This window comes from Lagenorhynchus albirostris, chromosome 1 (genome assembly GCF_949774975.1).
Source record: "Lagenorhynchus albirostris chromosome 1, mLagAlb1.1, whole genome shotgun sequence".
NCBI classification, from domain to species: Eukaryota; Metazoa; Chordata; class Mammalia; order Artiodactyla; family Delphinidae; genus Lagenorhynchus; species Lagenorhynchus albirostris.
Window position 1 is genome coordinate 126,121,915 of NC_083095.1, and position 16,160 is coordinate 126,138,074.

Sequence of the window (16,160 nt, forward strand, 5' to 3'; positions counted from 1 at the left end):
TGAAGTGGACAATATCAGTAATATCAAAGAAGCATGGAAAAGTGATAGAGGAGATGGAGAAACTTCTCAGTGTATGGATGCAGTATCAGCATCAAGTCCCACTCAGTTTAATGCTTATTCGAGAGAAAGCTAAAAGCCTTTATGAAGACTTGAAGAAACATGGTGAAGAATCAGATTGCGCATCTTTTTTTTTTTTTTTTTTTTTTTGCGGTACGCGGGCCTCTCACTGTTGTGGCCTCTCCCGTTGCGGAGCATAGGCTCCGGACACGCAGGCTCAGCAGCCATGGCTCACGGGCCCAGCCGCTCCGCGGCATGTGGGATCTTCCCGGACCGGGTCACAAACCCGTGTTCCCTGCATCGGCAGGCAGACTCTCAACCACTGCACCACCAGGGAAGCCCAGATTGCGCATCTTTTAATGCCAGCCTTGGCTGGTTTCATCAGTTCGAGGCTAGAGCCAACCTTCACAATGTAAAAGTAAGTGTCAAGGCAGCAAGTGCAGATACAGTAGCTGTCCGGGAATTTCCTGAAACGCTTCGAGAAATTATTGATGAAGGAGAGTATTTACCTGAGCAGGTTCTTAATGTGGATGAGACAGGACTATACTGGAAGAGGCTGCCAGACCAAAGTTACATCAGTAAGGAGGAAAAGTTGATGCCAGGCTATAAAACAGCAAAGGATAGGCTAACTGTTGTTTGGTGGCAATGCTTCCAGTGATATGAAGCTGAAACCTCTCTTAGCTTATCATTGAGAGAACACAAGAGCCCTTAAAGACATAGCCAAGGGCTCTCTTCCTGTTGTGGAAGAGTAACCCCAAAGCCTGGGTTACACAGGCCATTTTCCAGGACTGGTTTTTCCACCACTTTATCCCAGAGGTAGAGAAATATTGCTTGGAGAAGGACATCCCATTCCAACATTCTTTTGCTGCTTGACAGTGCTCCGGGCCACCCACCATTCATAGATGACTTTCATCCCAACGTCAGAGTAGTGCATCTGCCACCGAATACTACGTCGCTCGTCCAACCTATGGACCAGGGAGTTATAGCGACTTTCAAGAAATATTATTTATATCACACTTTTCGTCAGGCAGTAAAGGTGAGTGACGAATCAGGAACAACCTTGCGACAATTTTGGAAGGACTATAACATCTACAAGGCCATAAAAAACACTGACTTTGCTTGCCATGAGGTTACAGCCATCACCATGAATGGGGTTTGGAAGAACCTTTGCCCACAGTTTGTTCACAATTTTTGTGGATTTGAGGTGGATGAGGAGTCCAAAGAGGTCTTCAGCAACTTAGTGACCCTCAGTGAGAAGCTGGAGCTAGATCTGCAAGGGGACTATAGTGACTTTCCTTTACTACTTTTGCAAAGTCTGTATTCTTTGTGTATGGTCTGTGAAGTTTCTCTTCCATTGTCTCTTCAGTCGGCCTGTGATCTGATGGAGATTTCTCCAAACATCCAATCACCCCTCACCCTGCCCCCCCAAAAGTGTGTACATCTCTTTAAATCTTGTGATAGATGACAGGCTACAGTCCCTGCAGCTACAGTGGGGCTGAGGAATAGGGGATAATTGCTAGATCACTCACACAGCTCTCTCAACAGATTCAGCAGTCTCTTTCTTCATCAAGCATTCCCCTGGTTGCTGTGTGTCTGATCAGGTTCAGAGTTCTGAAATCATTGATTCTGATTTTTTTTTCCCCAGCTTAATGGTTGTTTGGGAGGAGGAACTAACTCCTGGAGCTTTCTATTCTACCATTTTCTCTGATGTCACCTATGATCTCCTTTGTGTTAATTTTTGCATACGGTGTACTATATAACTCAAAGCACTTTTCCCCCCACTGCATATGAGTATCCAGTTGTTTCGGCACCATTCATTGAAAAGACTGTTCTTTTTCAACTAAATTGCCTTTGAACCTTTGTCAAAAATCAGTCGTTCATATATATGTGGATATATTTCAGGATTCTCTATTCTGCTCCATAGATCTATTTTTTTAATCTAGACACCAACATCACACTGTCTTAATTACTGTAGCTTTATAATAAGTTTCAGAACCAAGTGGTATTGGCCCTCTAGCTTTGTTCTTCTTTTTCAAAGTTGTTTTAACTCTTCTAGGTCCTTTGCATTTCCACATGAAGTTTAGAAGCACCTTATCAATTTCTTAAAAAAAAAAAACAAACTAGCTAGGATTTTTATTGGATTACATTGAATCTGTAGATCAGTTTGGAAACAACTGATATCTTAACCACATTGAGTCATCTGAGCCATGAACACTGTCTCTCTCTTCATTTATTTGGGTCCTTAATTTCTCTGAGCAATATTTGGCATTTTTCAACGCACAGGTCTAGCTCCTCTTCTGTCAGTTTTATGCCTAAGTATTTCATTTTGAGGGGATGCTACTATAAATGTGTTTTTAAAATTTCAATTTCTTATTGTTTACTACTAATTTATAGAAATAGCACAGATTTTTGTCTATCATTGTTACCTTATTAAACTCACTTATTCTAATACCTTTTGGTAGAGTCTGTCAGATTTTCTACATAGATCATCATGTTGTCTGTGAATAGATGGTTTTAGTTATTTTTAAATCCTGATGTTTTTTCTTTCTTTTTCTTGCCTTATTGCACTGGCAAGAATCTCCAGTACATTGCTGAATAGAAATGATGAGTGGATGTCACTGTCTTGTTTCTAATTCTTTAGTCTCTCATCTTTAATTGTAATTTTTTTTGGTTTTTATTTATTTATTTATTTCGGCATGTGGGATCTTTGTTGCAGCATGCAGGACCCTTCATTGCGGCAAGCAAGCTTCTCTAGTTGTGGTTCCAGAGCACGCAGGCTCAGTGGTTGTGGAACACAGGCTTAGCTGCCCTGCAGCATGTGGGATCCTAGTTTTCTGACCAGGGGTTGAACCCACGTCTCCCGCATTGGAAGGCAGATTCTTAACCACTGGACCACCAGGGAAGTCCCTAAATGTAACGTTGGCTGTAAATTTTTCATAGAAATCCTTTTTTGGGTTGAGGAAGTTCACTTCTATTCCTGGTTTGCTGAGAGTTTTTTTAAAAATCAGGAATGGATGTTAAATTTTTGTCACATGCTTTTTCTGCATCTATTGAAATGACAACATGTTTCTTTTTTAGTTTGTTAATCTAGTGACTTGAATGTTGAAACAACCCTGCATTCTTGGGATAAATCTCTCTTGGTTATATATAATGTATTATCCTTTTTTTTATATGGTTGGATTTGATTTGTGAAAGTTCTGTTAAGAATGTTTGTATTTATGTTCATGAGAGGTAATAGTTGGTAATTTTCTTTTAATGTCTTTGTCTTGTTTTGGTACTGGAGTAATAACTCTCATAAAATGAGTTGTGAAATGTTCTCTTTTTAATTTGGGAGCAAGTGTTTGTTTAGAATTTGTTATTACTCTTTGCTTAAATGTTTGATAGAATTCTTCAGTTTTTTTAAACAATTTATGTAGAATTGGTACTGTTTCTTAAATATTTGGTAGAATTCCACAGAGAAAACATCTGGGCCTAGACTTTTCTTTCAGGAAAGATATTTAACTACAAATTCAAACTTTAAACTAGATATAGAGCTATTCAGGTTATCTATTTGGTAGTTTTTGTTTTTCAAGAAACTTGTTTTTTCTAAGTTGTCAATTTTCGGCCAAAAGGTGTTCATGATATTCTCCTATATACTTTTATTGTCTATAGAATCTGTAGTGATGTTACCTCTTATTCCTTATTCTTATTTTTCTTTTCTTCTTTTCCTTAGTAGTCTTGCTAGAGGTTTATCAATTTTATTGATCTTCAAAAAGAAACTAGCTTCTGGTGTTGTTGATTTTTCTCCTTTTTTGGTTACAGAATATTCCATTATATGAATGTTTAGTCAGTCATTCTCCTATTGTTGATATTTTGCATGAGAATAATCTTAATGGGAACCGTGTGACTAATTTATATGATGAAAATGACAAAACCTTAAGGATATGAATAAATGGATACAGTACTCCAGGATGGGAAGATTAAAGATGTAAACATATATAAAGATGTCAGCTCTCAAAATAATTCATGGGTTTATTGTAATTCTACTCAAAATACCACTGAGCTTTGAGAATCATGGCAAAAGGATTCAGAAGTTTATCTAGATGATAAAACATTTGAGTTGATGTTAAAGTTCTGAAAAAAGAAGAATGGATGTAGAGAAACCTGATATAAGATATTAAAACATAGTGAAACTATAACAATTAAAAAGAAGAGTGCCAGCACCAGGATAAAAAAAGACCAATGAGAAAATAGCCTGGGAATGGAACATGTTGGATATAAGGATTTAATATATGGTAAAGGAAGCACACGTATCCATAGGGAAGAAGGATTATTTAACAAATGGTATTAGTATAACTAAGCAGTTTGGAGAAACAAAAATTTAGATTTTTTAAAAATATCACATACTAAAATAAGTTCCAGATGGATTGATAATTACATAGAAACAACAAGCCAGAGAATTGAATTGTGTACTGATTGAACCTAAGAAGGGGAACAACACAAATTTACAAGGAGGTGGTTGACAGATTACACTACATAAAACTTAACTTTTGTATCATCCCAAAATGTAGCCAAAATGAGAAAACATAACAGACTGGGGGAAATATTTGCAGCAGATTTCCAAAGGGTTAATTTTTTTATATATGAAACTCTTATGCAGATGTAAAAATGGGCATAGGACAAGATTAGACAATTAACTAAATAGGAAGTTAAAAACAAGAAAAAAATTCTTAATACAAATTAAACTACTAAGGAGTTGCCCAGATCCACCCATTAAATTAGCAGCAACTCCCGTGCAGGCCAGACTAGGATGCATTTAGTGGATGCACAAATTGCTCATGGTCTTATAGTGTTACAAGCATTTGCAAACCACTCTTGTGATATGTCAAGATTCATTTAAAAAAATCTCCATACTTTTTGACCCAGAAAACCCACATCTGGGAATTGATCCGAAGAAAATAATAGCTACCCCCCCCCGCCCCCATTCCAAAAAACAAACGTATAAGCCCTGTATACAGAGTCATTTCAAATAATGAAAAATTAGAAAAACCTAAATGGTTTATCAAGGGAGCAATTAAAATTTTCATACACCTCACAGATAGAATACAATGCAATAATTAAAATATGGTAATAGAGATTGTAATTGAAAATGTGATAAGAGTAATTTTTTTAAAGCGAGCTTTTAAATTGTATGTGTAATTTGATTGGAAAGAAATATGTAAAAATGACAAGCAGTTATGATGAGAGTATAGTGGGTAATTCTTTTCCTGTTTTCTATGATTCAGTATAATGCTAGGCTGCATTAATAGAAGTACAGCACAGGGCTTCCCTGGTGGTGCAGTGGTTGAGAGTCCGCCTGCCGATGCAGGGGACGCGGGTTCGTGCCCCGGTCCGGGAAGATCCCACATGGCGCGGAGCAGCTAGGCCCGTGAGCCATGGCCGCTGAGCCTGCGCTTCCGGAGCCTGTGCTCCGCAATGTGAGAGGCCCGCGTACCGCAAAAAAAAAAAAAAAAAAAAAAGAAGTACAGCACACTTAGATCAGGGGAGCTAATAGACCTATGTTTTGAGGAGAGCATGAGCTTTGGAAATGTGTAGATCTGACCTCCAGTTCGGATTTTACTTACCTAGTATGAGGCCTTGACAGTTACATAACTACTTTGAACCTCAATTTCTAAATCTGAAAAAAGAGTAGATTTCTTTATGATTGTTGTATGGATTAACAGGAGTAGATGGTAGTTGTTGATAAAAATATTGTTCTTGTCATCTCACATCTGAATAATAAGTCAGCTTACAAGCAATCATAAATTTCAACGGCAAACAACTAAGATTTATTTTTCACTTACGTTACTTATTAGCTGTGGATTGGTTGTGGCTCTGCTCTGTTCTCTCCACTCTAAAATCAAGGCAGACTGGAAAGAAAAAGATGTTGAAACCCAAGGATAGTTCTTAAAGGTCTGCTCCACAGTGGGCATCAGTGGCACTGGGTCATATTCCTCCTGTGGGGGTGGGCCAATACAGAGGGGCAGCAAATATTTTGGAGAAATAGTATGCTATGACAGAGTGTGTTCAATTCTGGCTGTCACTTTAAAAGTGTGATAGACTGGGATATGTCCAGAGGAGAAAGATCAGAATGGTGAGTAATTCTGAAGTCTTGCCTGAAGTACAGTGGCAAGAGTCGATGGAGAGAGAGGGGGCACATTAATGCTGTCTAAAATATTTGAAGAATGGCTATGACTGGATATGCTATATGACATCAGTGGGTGGGAGTTACAGCATTATATATTTTGATTCAGTGTAAGGGCATAAGGAGGAAGGGAGACAGAAAAGGAAATTGGTGCTTGTTTTAAATACCTTACCTCATTTAAATTTAAAATAATCCTGTGAGCGTTTTTGTGTTCGTGTATGTTTATGTTTAAATATTGAAGAAAACAGATTCAGGGTGGATAAGTACCTAAGGTCACGTGGCAAGTAAGTGGTAAAACCAGTTTGGAATCCAGGTGTATGTGATCTCATCTCTTTCCACTAAACTTTGCTACTCTGTTGGGCTGCAAGCTTTCTTAAAATTACACTGTTTATCACCAGTCATCTTCTGCTTGACAAGGTGATGGCTTCTCTTCCCCCATCTCTAAAAGGGTTCAAAGTATAAATGGAAGAATTGAAAGGAAGGTTGAACTCTATCTAGATCAATGGTCTGCAAGCTCATTTGATTATTTGTACCTTTCAGCAAAATAATTTAGCATATACCATGTATATGTTATATATGTTAAACAATTATATTGATATTGTATATGCTATAAAACACACCAAAAATAGAAGTTAAAAAAGTTAAGATTTGACATAAAATTTTAGATATTTTTGTGAATTAGATTTTATGGAAGATCTCAACTTTAGAAACTTCTATTTTACAGGTAGATATTTTTTCCTTTAACCCTATGGATTGTCTTGTGTACCCACTGAGATGCATACCCCCAACATCGGAGGTCATTCTTTTGGATGATTTGTAAGACTCATTTTTCAATATGAAGATTTCATGATTCTGTTTGGCCTGAACTTTTCTGAAAGGGATGATGATAGCTTAATTAACTTTTAGAAAAGTTTTTAAATAGTCTTATCTAAGACCAAAACTATAATTTCACTGGCATTCACAGCAAAATTAAACCTGAAAATCAAATAGTACGAAAGATGCTTTTCCAGGTAAACAGTAATAACCCCATGAGCATTTATACACAAGAGGATGTAAAAAGGGGTTACTATTAAGTAATAAACCTGATTTCTATGTGTGGTTCAAGAAACAGCCTTGTTATTTTAGTCATATCTTCTCTATCTAAATCTGCGTGTGTGTATGTCCAAAACTTACTGTACTCATGTATTCTAAAATGAATGTGAAATTTTTCCCAGAGAATAATATTAATTTGGGTACTTGGGAAATTATTTTATCAATAGCACTGTTTTAGAATGGAGCCAGAAATCTAAATCAGGATAAGCCTACTGGACTAAAATCTTTATAGAGACATATCCTCTAAGAAGCAAAAGAAGTTACTTTCATTGCCTGACAGAGGAAACTGTTTGCTTTTCTACATTCTGGTCCTTGGTTATCTGCCTTTTGCCACGTTGATATTTCATGATTAAGATAACTTTCTGGTCAGTAACTGTTTCTTGGGGATAGAGTTTTTAAGAAAAAACCTTCCCAGATCACAGAAAGCAGAAAAGCAAATGTAGACTTTAAAAGATACTCCTATATTGACATGAAATTGTAGATCAACAGTGTTCTTTTGCATTTCTTTCTCATAGTGATACATTTGTACAGCTTTTTGACATTTGTCTTTGGTGGTAATTTTGGAGGAAGTGTTGCTTGCAGGCAGATCATCCAAAATAATGATCTCTGATGTTGGGGGTATGCATCTCAGGGGGTACACAAGACAATCCATAGGGATAAAGGAAAAAATATCTACCTGTAAAACAGAAGTTTCTAAAGTTGAGATTTTCCATAAAATCGAATTCACAAAAATATCTAAAATTTTATGTCAAATCTTAACATTTTTAACTTCTATTTTTGGTGTGTTTTATAGCATATACAATATCAATATAATAGTTTAACATACATAACATATACATGGTATATGCTAAATTATTTTGCTGAAAGGTACAAATAATCAAATGAGCTTGCAGACCATTGATCTAGATAGAGTTCAACCTTCCTTTCACTTCTTCCATTTATACTTTGTTTGAACCCTTTTAGAGATGGGTTCAGCTCCTTTTTCTGCACCAGTTTAAGTGGCCCACAGGCTAGGAGTTCCTTGGTAATAACTTTCAGTGATCCATTTGTTCTAGAAAATTATCCTGGAAAAGGACAGTTTAAATAATTAAGTTTGGTATTTCTTAATTTTCAGTCTTTTGTTCATTCAACAGTCATTCAGTGCTTCTTTGTGCCAAGCACTGAGGAAATATTAGTGAACAAGAGGGATATTGACCACTGATTTTAAAAATAGACATAACGTGTATTAAAAGCCAATAGAAGTATTGTTGCTCACGGCAGCACCCTGTAGGAATCCCTGGTCTTCACTGACCTGTGCTTCCCTGCCTGTTCTCTTGCTCTTTTCTCTCCCCCGCCTCCACTTCCCTCCCTTCCTTCTCTCTATTCCCTTCCTTCCCTTCTTGTAACTCCTTTCCTCCTTTGAGATAGTGACCACAGGCACATTTTGATGTCATTTCATCTAAGCATAGGAGAAACTGTATATGATATTTATTGTATAAAACTTGGCATGGTATAGTTAGATGGGAGATGATAAAATTCTTAATTTGCCTTCGAGTCCAGCTGTCATCTTACCTGTGCAGATCTCAAGGTGTGTGTATATGTTTGTTACTTAGCTCAGAAGCCATGTATCTTTAAATGGGTTTATATTATTTTAAATAAAATTAATATCAGCATGTTTTTATACAAGTGTGCTTTTTAGATGCAGACATCTATATGATTAGATATTGGCACATATCTTATTTTTCAGTGTCTTAACTGAGTTGTTATCTAAACTCTAGAATCTGTCCTAGTTAATTTAAAGGTGTGTGAATGCTTGGGTTTTTTTGTTTTGTTTACTGTTGTGTTCTATATTGATGAATTTGAAGGTAATTAAAAATATAATTCTTTTCTTCTTTAGCATCAGACAACAGCCAGCGCTTTCGAGAAACCTGTTTTGCATTTGCATTGACACCACAACAAGTGCAGCAAATCAGTAGTTCCATGTAAGTTGTCTTCGAGTGTAACTTGCAGCTTGACCTTTGAATCCAGTTTTGTCTATAATAAGTGACTTTTAAAAACAGTGTATTGGATGAGTATTATTGTCATGCAAATATTAGTATTGAAAATACTATTATAGTGTTAGTTACCCTAATAACTGTTAATATTTCTGATAAATCTGAAATACTTTCTGGGGTAACAGTGTCTTTGAATCAGCTTTCCTCTGTATATCTTTAAAATAACTGTAGTTCTTACTCTGTCTTTTCTAGGGATATTTCTGGGACCAAATGTGACTTCACAGTGCAGGTCCAGTTAAGGTACAGTGTTGCTACAGTATATATCCAAAGTTTAAAAGTTAATATTTCTTAAAGATTTGAAAAATCTACCTGATTTTCAGTAAGTATATTGAAAGTATTGGGTTTAGATGTTTGGGTGAGGGAAAACCTTTTCCTGTTACGATACATCCTAATTACTATCAAAGTTAGATTTTAATGTAACCAAGTCATGTGCCATATATTTAACCATATTTCTCTATTTTGGTTGCCCTTGGTTGGTTGAGAAGCTCCAGCTAATGATATGTTTAAATATGGTGGTCAGCTCTTTAGAAGTACCCAGTTTTATGAAAGCAAAGACCTTATCTGCATGAGTGGCAAACTACTGTAGATAAAGAACTAATACTTAGATTAAGTCTACAGTGTCTCATGGACTAACAAGAACCAAAATAGTCTAATTTGTTTTGTCCTGTATTTTTAAACCATTAATTTAGATACTCTCTAATTTAGATTCCATGTGAGACATCTCTTGATAGATTTGTAAAGACGAAATTTTACAATTTGGAAAACGAAAAATTTTCAACATGCTACTGCCCATATTGTTTCTTTTCTTAGCCCATTTCTTCTAAGAATATCTAAGACATCTTTTATGTTAATATGTCTCTCTCTTGTTGCTTACATAAACCATCTTATGCTGTTGTTTTTACTCAGTGACTATCCTTGTGTAAACCTAAGTGTCCCACATTGTTCTTGTTGCAATAGGGATAGAAGAGGAAATACAAGACAGTTGTTTTCCTCAACAAGCTGTTTTCCCTATAAAGTGGGAAGGATAAGTCAAACAGATAGCCCAGTCTCAATAATCAGATACTAAGTTGTATGTAAAGATTATAAATACACTAGGAGATCAGAAAAGAGATGAAAGCACCAGCTCAGTGCTTCATGGAATAATGTGAAAAACTCTTGATTTAGGTTCAAAAATAGTGTGATGAAAACTGAGAAAGCAGAGGAGAGGTTGAGGTCTTGGTTTTGGAAGGCACTGACAAGGTGTTTCTGTGTAAAAGGTACTTTTTCCTCTGTCAGGGACAGACTATGATAATGACTGAATAAATTAAAGGACTAAAATATGGTGCCTTCATAATTAATTGTATATTGCTGTAATATTTTTTACTTCCCTGCCTCAGTAGTTTACATTTTGTTCATACTGATATGTGACTTTGTCCTTTAAAACAGTGGTTTTCAGACTGTTGCTTGGAGCCACTGTTTGGGGGCTACCCTCTGAAACCTTCTCTTCCCCAACCCCCCCAATTCCCCCACCTGACACACACATATACACACACTCTGAACCAAAGTAATGTGGCTTTGGTCTGTTCTACATGTTTGACTTCTGGGTTAGTTTTCATTTGAGGAGAGTATCCCAAGACTAAAATAAAGTTTGAAAACCATAGCTCTAAAACAAAATATCTAGTTACTATCCTTAGTACTAACGTACGCATGCATTCTTTAAAGCAGCAAAGAGGTATGGTTCACATTCCAAAGGAAGGTTTTCTTTCTAAGATAAATTCAGAGATTCTAAGGGGATCTTGACGGTTAAAAATGGCTTAGCCATCAAATTTATCTCCAGAATTTGATGAAAAAACAACCATTTTGTATTATATTTGGTAATTGTTAGGTGGTTCTTTGTATTTTACTAAATTGTTTTAATCCCCTCCTCACCCCCTACAGCAATCCCAGTGTATTAAGTTGGGAGTGTATACCTTCCACTATCCTAACTATAAGTCTTTATCTAAAACATGAAAACAATTTGGTCAGAATTAGGATCAATATTTTCTCTATTAGATTCCTAATCTGTTTTCATTTATCTGTTTCCCCTCCCCACCCCCATGAACTCCTATATAGAAACTTTCTGCTCTTGTTCCCCATTTTTAAAATCTTTTTTTTGTCTTCGGTTTGTAAGGGTGATTTAGATTTTCACTTTTTACTTAATTGAATAGCAGTCAACTAGTCATATAAATTATTGCTTTTCTGTAGCTTCAGGCAGCCAGGTTCACGTTGCTAATTTATCTCTGCATTGGAGTAATTGATTAAAAGCTTTATGGCATCCTCTTACTGTTGGAAAGTAAAGAACTGGCCTGTAATAGAAGCTTCTGCTGGAGTTAGAGATGATCTTGTGGGCTTTGACATCTGTTTGCTAAGTATATTTTGAGAAAATCTTTGTAGATTAGTAATTCTCAACCTTTATATGGATCTCTAACCCCTTTGAGAATCTAATGGAAGCTACAGATTGTCCCTGCTTAAAGATGACCATATATTTATATGTACCCATAACATTTTATATAGAAAATTGTCCCATTTTGTGGACACTCCCTCACACAGATTGCATGGCAGGCAGATCAAGATGTTGAGAGAAGGTGTTTGTGCATGATGAATATTTCACAGAATTCAGAGATAGCATTCTTCTTAACATGTAACTCAAAGGTGCTGTGAACATTCTGTAAAGTGGAATGAGCCTCAGCTCTATATTGGGAATAAGGAAGTATAATAATCAAGAATAGTTGTCTTAAATAGCAAATTAATAATTTATTTCTTGATCTATGTAAGAATGGAGTGAGAATGTACAAATTATGTAGTTGTCCTTGGTTTTCCCAAAAGATAACGCATTTAATTTAGAAATAAATGTTTTCATGAGTTTCTAAAATAGTATTCTAACATGTGGATATAATGGATATTATAATGGATATTATATTATAATGGATATAATACAATTAATGTTATTATTCAGCATCTTCAGTTTTCAGGGAATAATGGAGTACCTGGGCTTGGTGGACAGAACTTGATCCTGGGGATGGACTTCTAGCATTTTCAGTATAGTCTGCTGAGAACCAAAAAAATGTTTCACAGACAAATAAATTTGGGAACTACTATATATTTATATTTCCCTCTTAAAAAGTTACAGTTATTGTTAGCCTAGCTCTGAGAAGTTCTATATGGAGGAAACGTAATTTATTTTTTGATTCAAAATTTCTTAAATTTATTCAACCACAGAGCACTTCCCCACCTCCTCCCCCCCAAAACATGCGTGAACAAATGACTTCAAATATTATGAAGAGAACTACAGGTTGGTAGTTGTGACCACTGAAACTCTACATTGACAGAATTATTTATTTTGAACCTATTTCATGTATTTATTCAGGTTTAGTGGTTTTTTTGCTGTTGTTATTAAGTTTGACCATCTTTTAGATTAGCTGTGGAACAAAAATATTAATGTGGTGTCATCCTTTAATAAAGGTAATTAAACTTGTCCTTTATTGTTTAGGTTTTGTTTATCAGAAACCAGTTGTCCACAAGAAGATCACTTCCCACCCAATCTTTGCGTGAAAGTGAATACAAAACCTTGCAGCCTTCCAGTAAGTCCCAAAAGCTATTTTTTTAAAAAGTGCATTGCCAACATAGCTAGCAAATAAGTCATCACAGCTGTTGTTAATCATATTTTTCGTTAAGAAAACATCTTTATTTTGGATATATATTCATGTGACTGAGTGAAACACTTGTACCAACTGTGTACAATTAACAGCTGTGACATTAGCTATGGAGACATAGTCTAGGAGTTGGGTGTGGTAGCTTTAGTGTTTTACTGAATTTTGGGAAGACGAGATTGTTTCAACAAAACCTCAGATGTATTCGTGTGAGTCTGGAAGCTTTGGTTGAATAGAGATTTGAAGAATGCTGTGCCTTTAACAGAGGAGTGGGGGCTGTTATTGTTCACCTTTAAAATAGTCCTTATATACTTATCCAAGCTCTTTATGAATTCAACCTGATTCTTAAATTTTAGAGATTTTTAAGTTCTGCCACCAGTATTTTTCTCAGGCTTACTATGAGACTGTATGGTTGTTTAGAGAAACATACAGGAAACTCTTACAAACGTTTGCTTCTCTACTTTTAAATGAAAATACTCATTTTCTCATATGTAGTTTGTAGGTTTTTTTTTTTAAGGAATGGAAGTTGAAATGATTGTGGAAGTAATAAGTAGAAATAAATTATATTTCATCCTTAGGGTTATCTTCCACCTACTAAAAATGGTGTGGAACCAAAGCGACCCAGCCGACCAATTAATATCACCTCACTTGTCCGATTGTCCACAACTGTACCAAACACCATTGTTGTTTCATGGACTGCAGAAATTGGAAGAGTAAGTAAATTTTTGTTTCTACCAGATTTTTGTATTATAAGGAATGGTTAATCTCCATGGCTACCTGAGCTTTTGTGTAAATAAAATGAGTTGCAAAAGGATTTATTTTTGTCTCACAATGAATTTTCAACATGTTCCCATTTAAAAAAATGGGATCTTGCCCTACCCAGTGTTCTATAACCTGATAACTTTCACTGAGTAATTTTCATAAACATCTTCCTATGTCATTTCATGTTCATCTGCATAATTTTAAATGGCTACATCATATTCCAATATGATGTTCCCTGTTGTTGAACATTTATTTGGTTGATTGATTACTATTTCAAAGAACATTTTGAAGACCATCCTAGTAGCTCTAACTTTGCATACATACATGGTAATTTCCTTAGAGTAAATTCCCAGAAGTGGAATTGCTGAGTCAAAGAGCATCAGAATTTAAAGAAATTTTGTGTACATTGACAGAAGATTGCCTTACCAAAAGATGTTGTACAGATTTATTCTCTGACTTTGTGTTTATTCACGTGCCTGTCGACGGATAACATTGAGTTTTATTTTCTTTAAGATCTCTACTAATTTTAATAGGTAAATAGTGGTACCACATTGTTTTAATTAGTACTCTTATTATTATTATTATTATTGTTGTTTTTTTGCGGTATGTGGGCCTCTCACTGTTGTGGCCTCTCCCGTTGCGGAGCACAGGCTCCGGACGCACAGGCTCAGTGGCCACGGCTCATGGGCCCAGCCGCTCTGCGGCATGTGGGATCTTCCCAGACCAGGGCATGAACCCGTGTCCCCTGCATCGGCAGGCGGACTCTCAACCACTGCGCCACCAGGGAAGCCCCTGTACTCCTCTTATTATTATTGAGGTTGGACATATTTTATGTTTGTGATTATTCACATTTAAAAATCATATCAGTATCTATTTCTGTATTGCTGTTTTTATTGTTTATGAGTTCTTTATATATTGATTTAACCCTCTTTTACATGTGGCAAATGTTTGTTTCTAGTTTATTGCCCTTTATTTAATGTGTAGAAGATTTAAATTATTATGGAGCCAAATCTTAACCAGTTTTGTTTTTCTTTTTTTAATTTATTTTTTATTGAGTATAGTTGAATTACAGTGTTGTGTTAATTACTGCGGTACGCCAAAGTGACTCAGTTTTACATATATATATACACATATATATACATTATTTTTCATATTCTTTTCCATTATGGTTTATCACATGATATTGAATATAGTTCCCTGTACGATCCAGTAGGACCTTGTTGTTTATTTATCCTATATATACCAGTTTGCATTTGCTAATTCCAAACTCCCACTCCTACCCTCTTCCATTGCCCTCCCCCTTGGCAACCACCAGTCTATTCTCTACGTACTTGTTTCTGTTTCATAGATAGGTTCATTTGTGTCATATATTAGATTCTACATATAAGTGATGTCATATGGCATTTGTCTTTCTCTTTCTGACTTACTTCACTTAGTATTATAATCTCTAGTTGCACAGTTTTGTTTCTTTATAGTCTTTCCAGTCAGCCTCCATCAAGTTTAGTCTGTCTGCCCTTCCCAATCTTACGTAAATAATTTGTTTATATTTTTTTCTTGACTTTTGAGGTTTCTAGTTTTACCTTTAAATATTTAATCCATTGTGAATTTATGTGTAGTGTGAAATACAAATTTAATTTTTTAAATAGCCAGTTCTAATACCATTGACTAAATAAATGCTAATTCTGAAGCCACCATTATTACGTATTTGCTTTGATTTATCCTGTGTGTGTTCTGAACTTTTCTGTATTGTTTCTTAGCCTAGCATTCTTTTTCCGGCACAATTTCAGAATAGTTTTGATTATTACAGTTTTATGATATGAGCTCATGTCTATTCACTAATTCATTTGAAATTTATAGAATGTGTGCTATATTCCATGCACTCTGCTGAAGACTGGCAGTACCATAGTGAGAAAAAAAAGTCCTGACTCTTTTGGAGCTTAGGATCTAGGGGGCAGGTAGTCACACACGAAAATGTGAACTGTATTATAAGTAATATAAAGAAGATGTGTGTGGTGATTTTAGAGTATTAAAGGCCACTTTGCACTAGAGAGAGGTCAGGCAGGGCTTCCCTGAGGAAGTAATGACTGAGCTAAGAGCTGAGAGAAGGGTAGAAGGAATCAGGTGAAAGGTTCAGAGAAAACAACATTCAGAGTAGTCCACTGGCAGGTGTGAGCCTAGTTCTTCTTAAGAAACTGAAAGGGAGGAGGAATTGCTAGAGTACATAGAATGCGGAAGAACAGGATACAAGATGAAGCTAGAGAGGTAAAAAAGGACGAAACCGTGTAGGGCCTCTGAGGTAATGTTAATGTTAAGGATATTCTCTTTTTAAGCAGAAAGTTTACAGGGCCATATTTCTGTTTAGAAAAGGCCACTCTTTAGAGTGGT

General features: G+C 35.8%; 1 protein-coding gene across 3 annotated transcripts in view; it reads left to right on the forward strand.

Annotated features, from left to right (window-relative positions):
- Nucleotides 1-16,160, forward strand: part of PIAS1 (protein inhibitor of activated STAT 1) — a 117,802-nt gene that overhangs the window by 64,180 nt on the left and 37,462 nt on the right. For all 3 annotated transcript variants that reach the window (XM_060153000.1, XM_060153010.1, XM_060153007.1), the window contains exons 3-6: nucleotides 9,189-9,273; nucleotides 9,538-9,585; nucleotides 12,854-12,944; nucleotides 13,592-13,726. In XM_060153000.1, coding sequence (XP_060008983.1) covers nucleotides 9,189-9,273; nucleotides 9,538-9,585; nucleotides 12,854-12,944; nucleotides 13,592-13,726 — 359 coding nt within the window. The remainder of the gene's footprint in view (nucleotides 1-9,188; nucleotides 9,274-9,537; nucleotides 9,586-12,853; nucleotides 12,945-13,591; nucleotides 13,727-16,160) is intronic.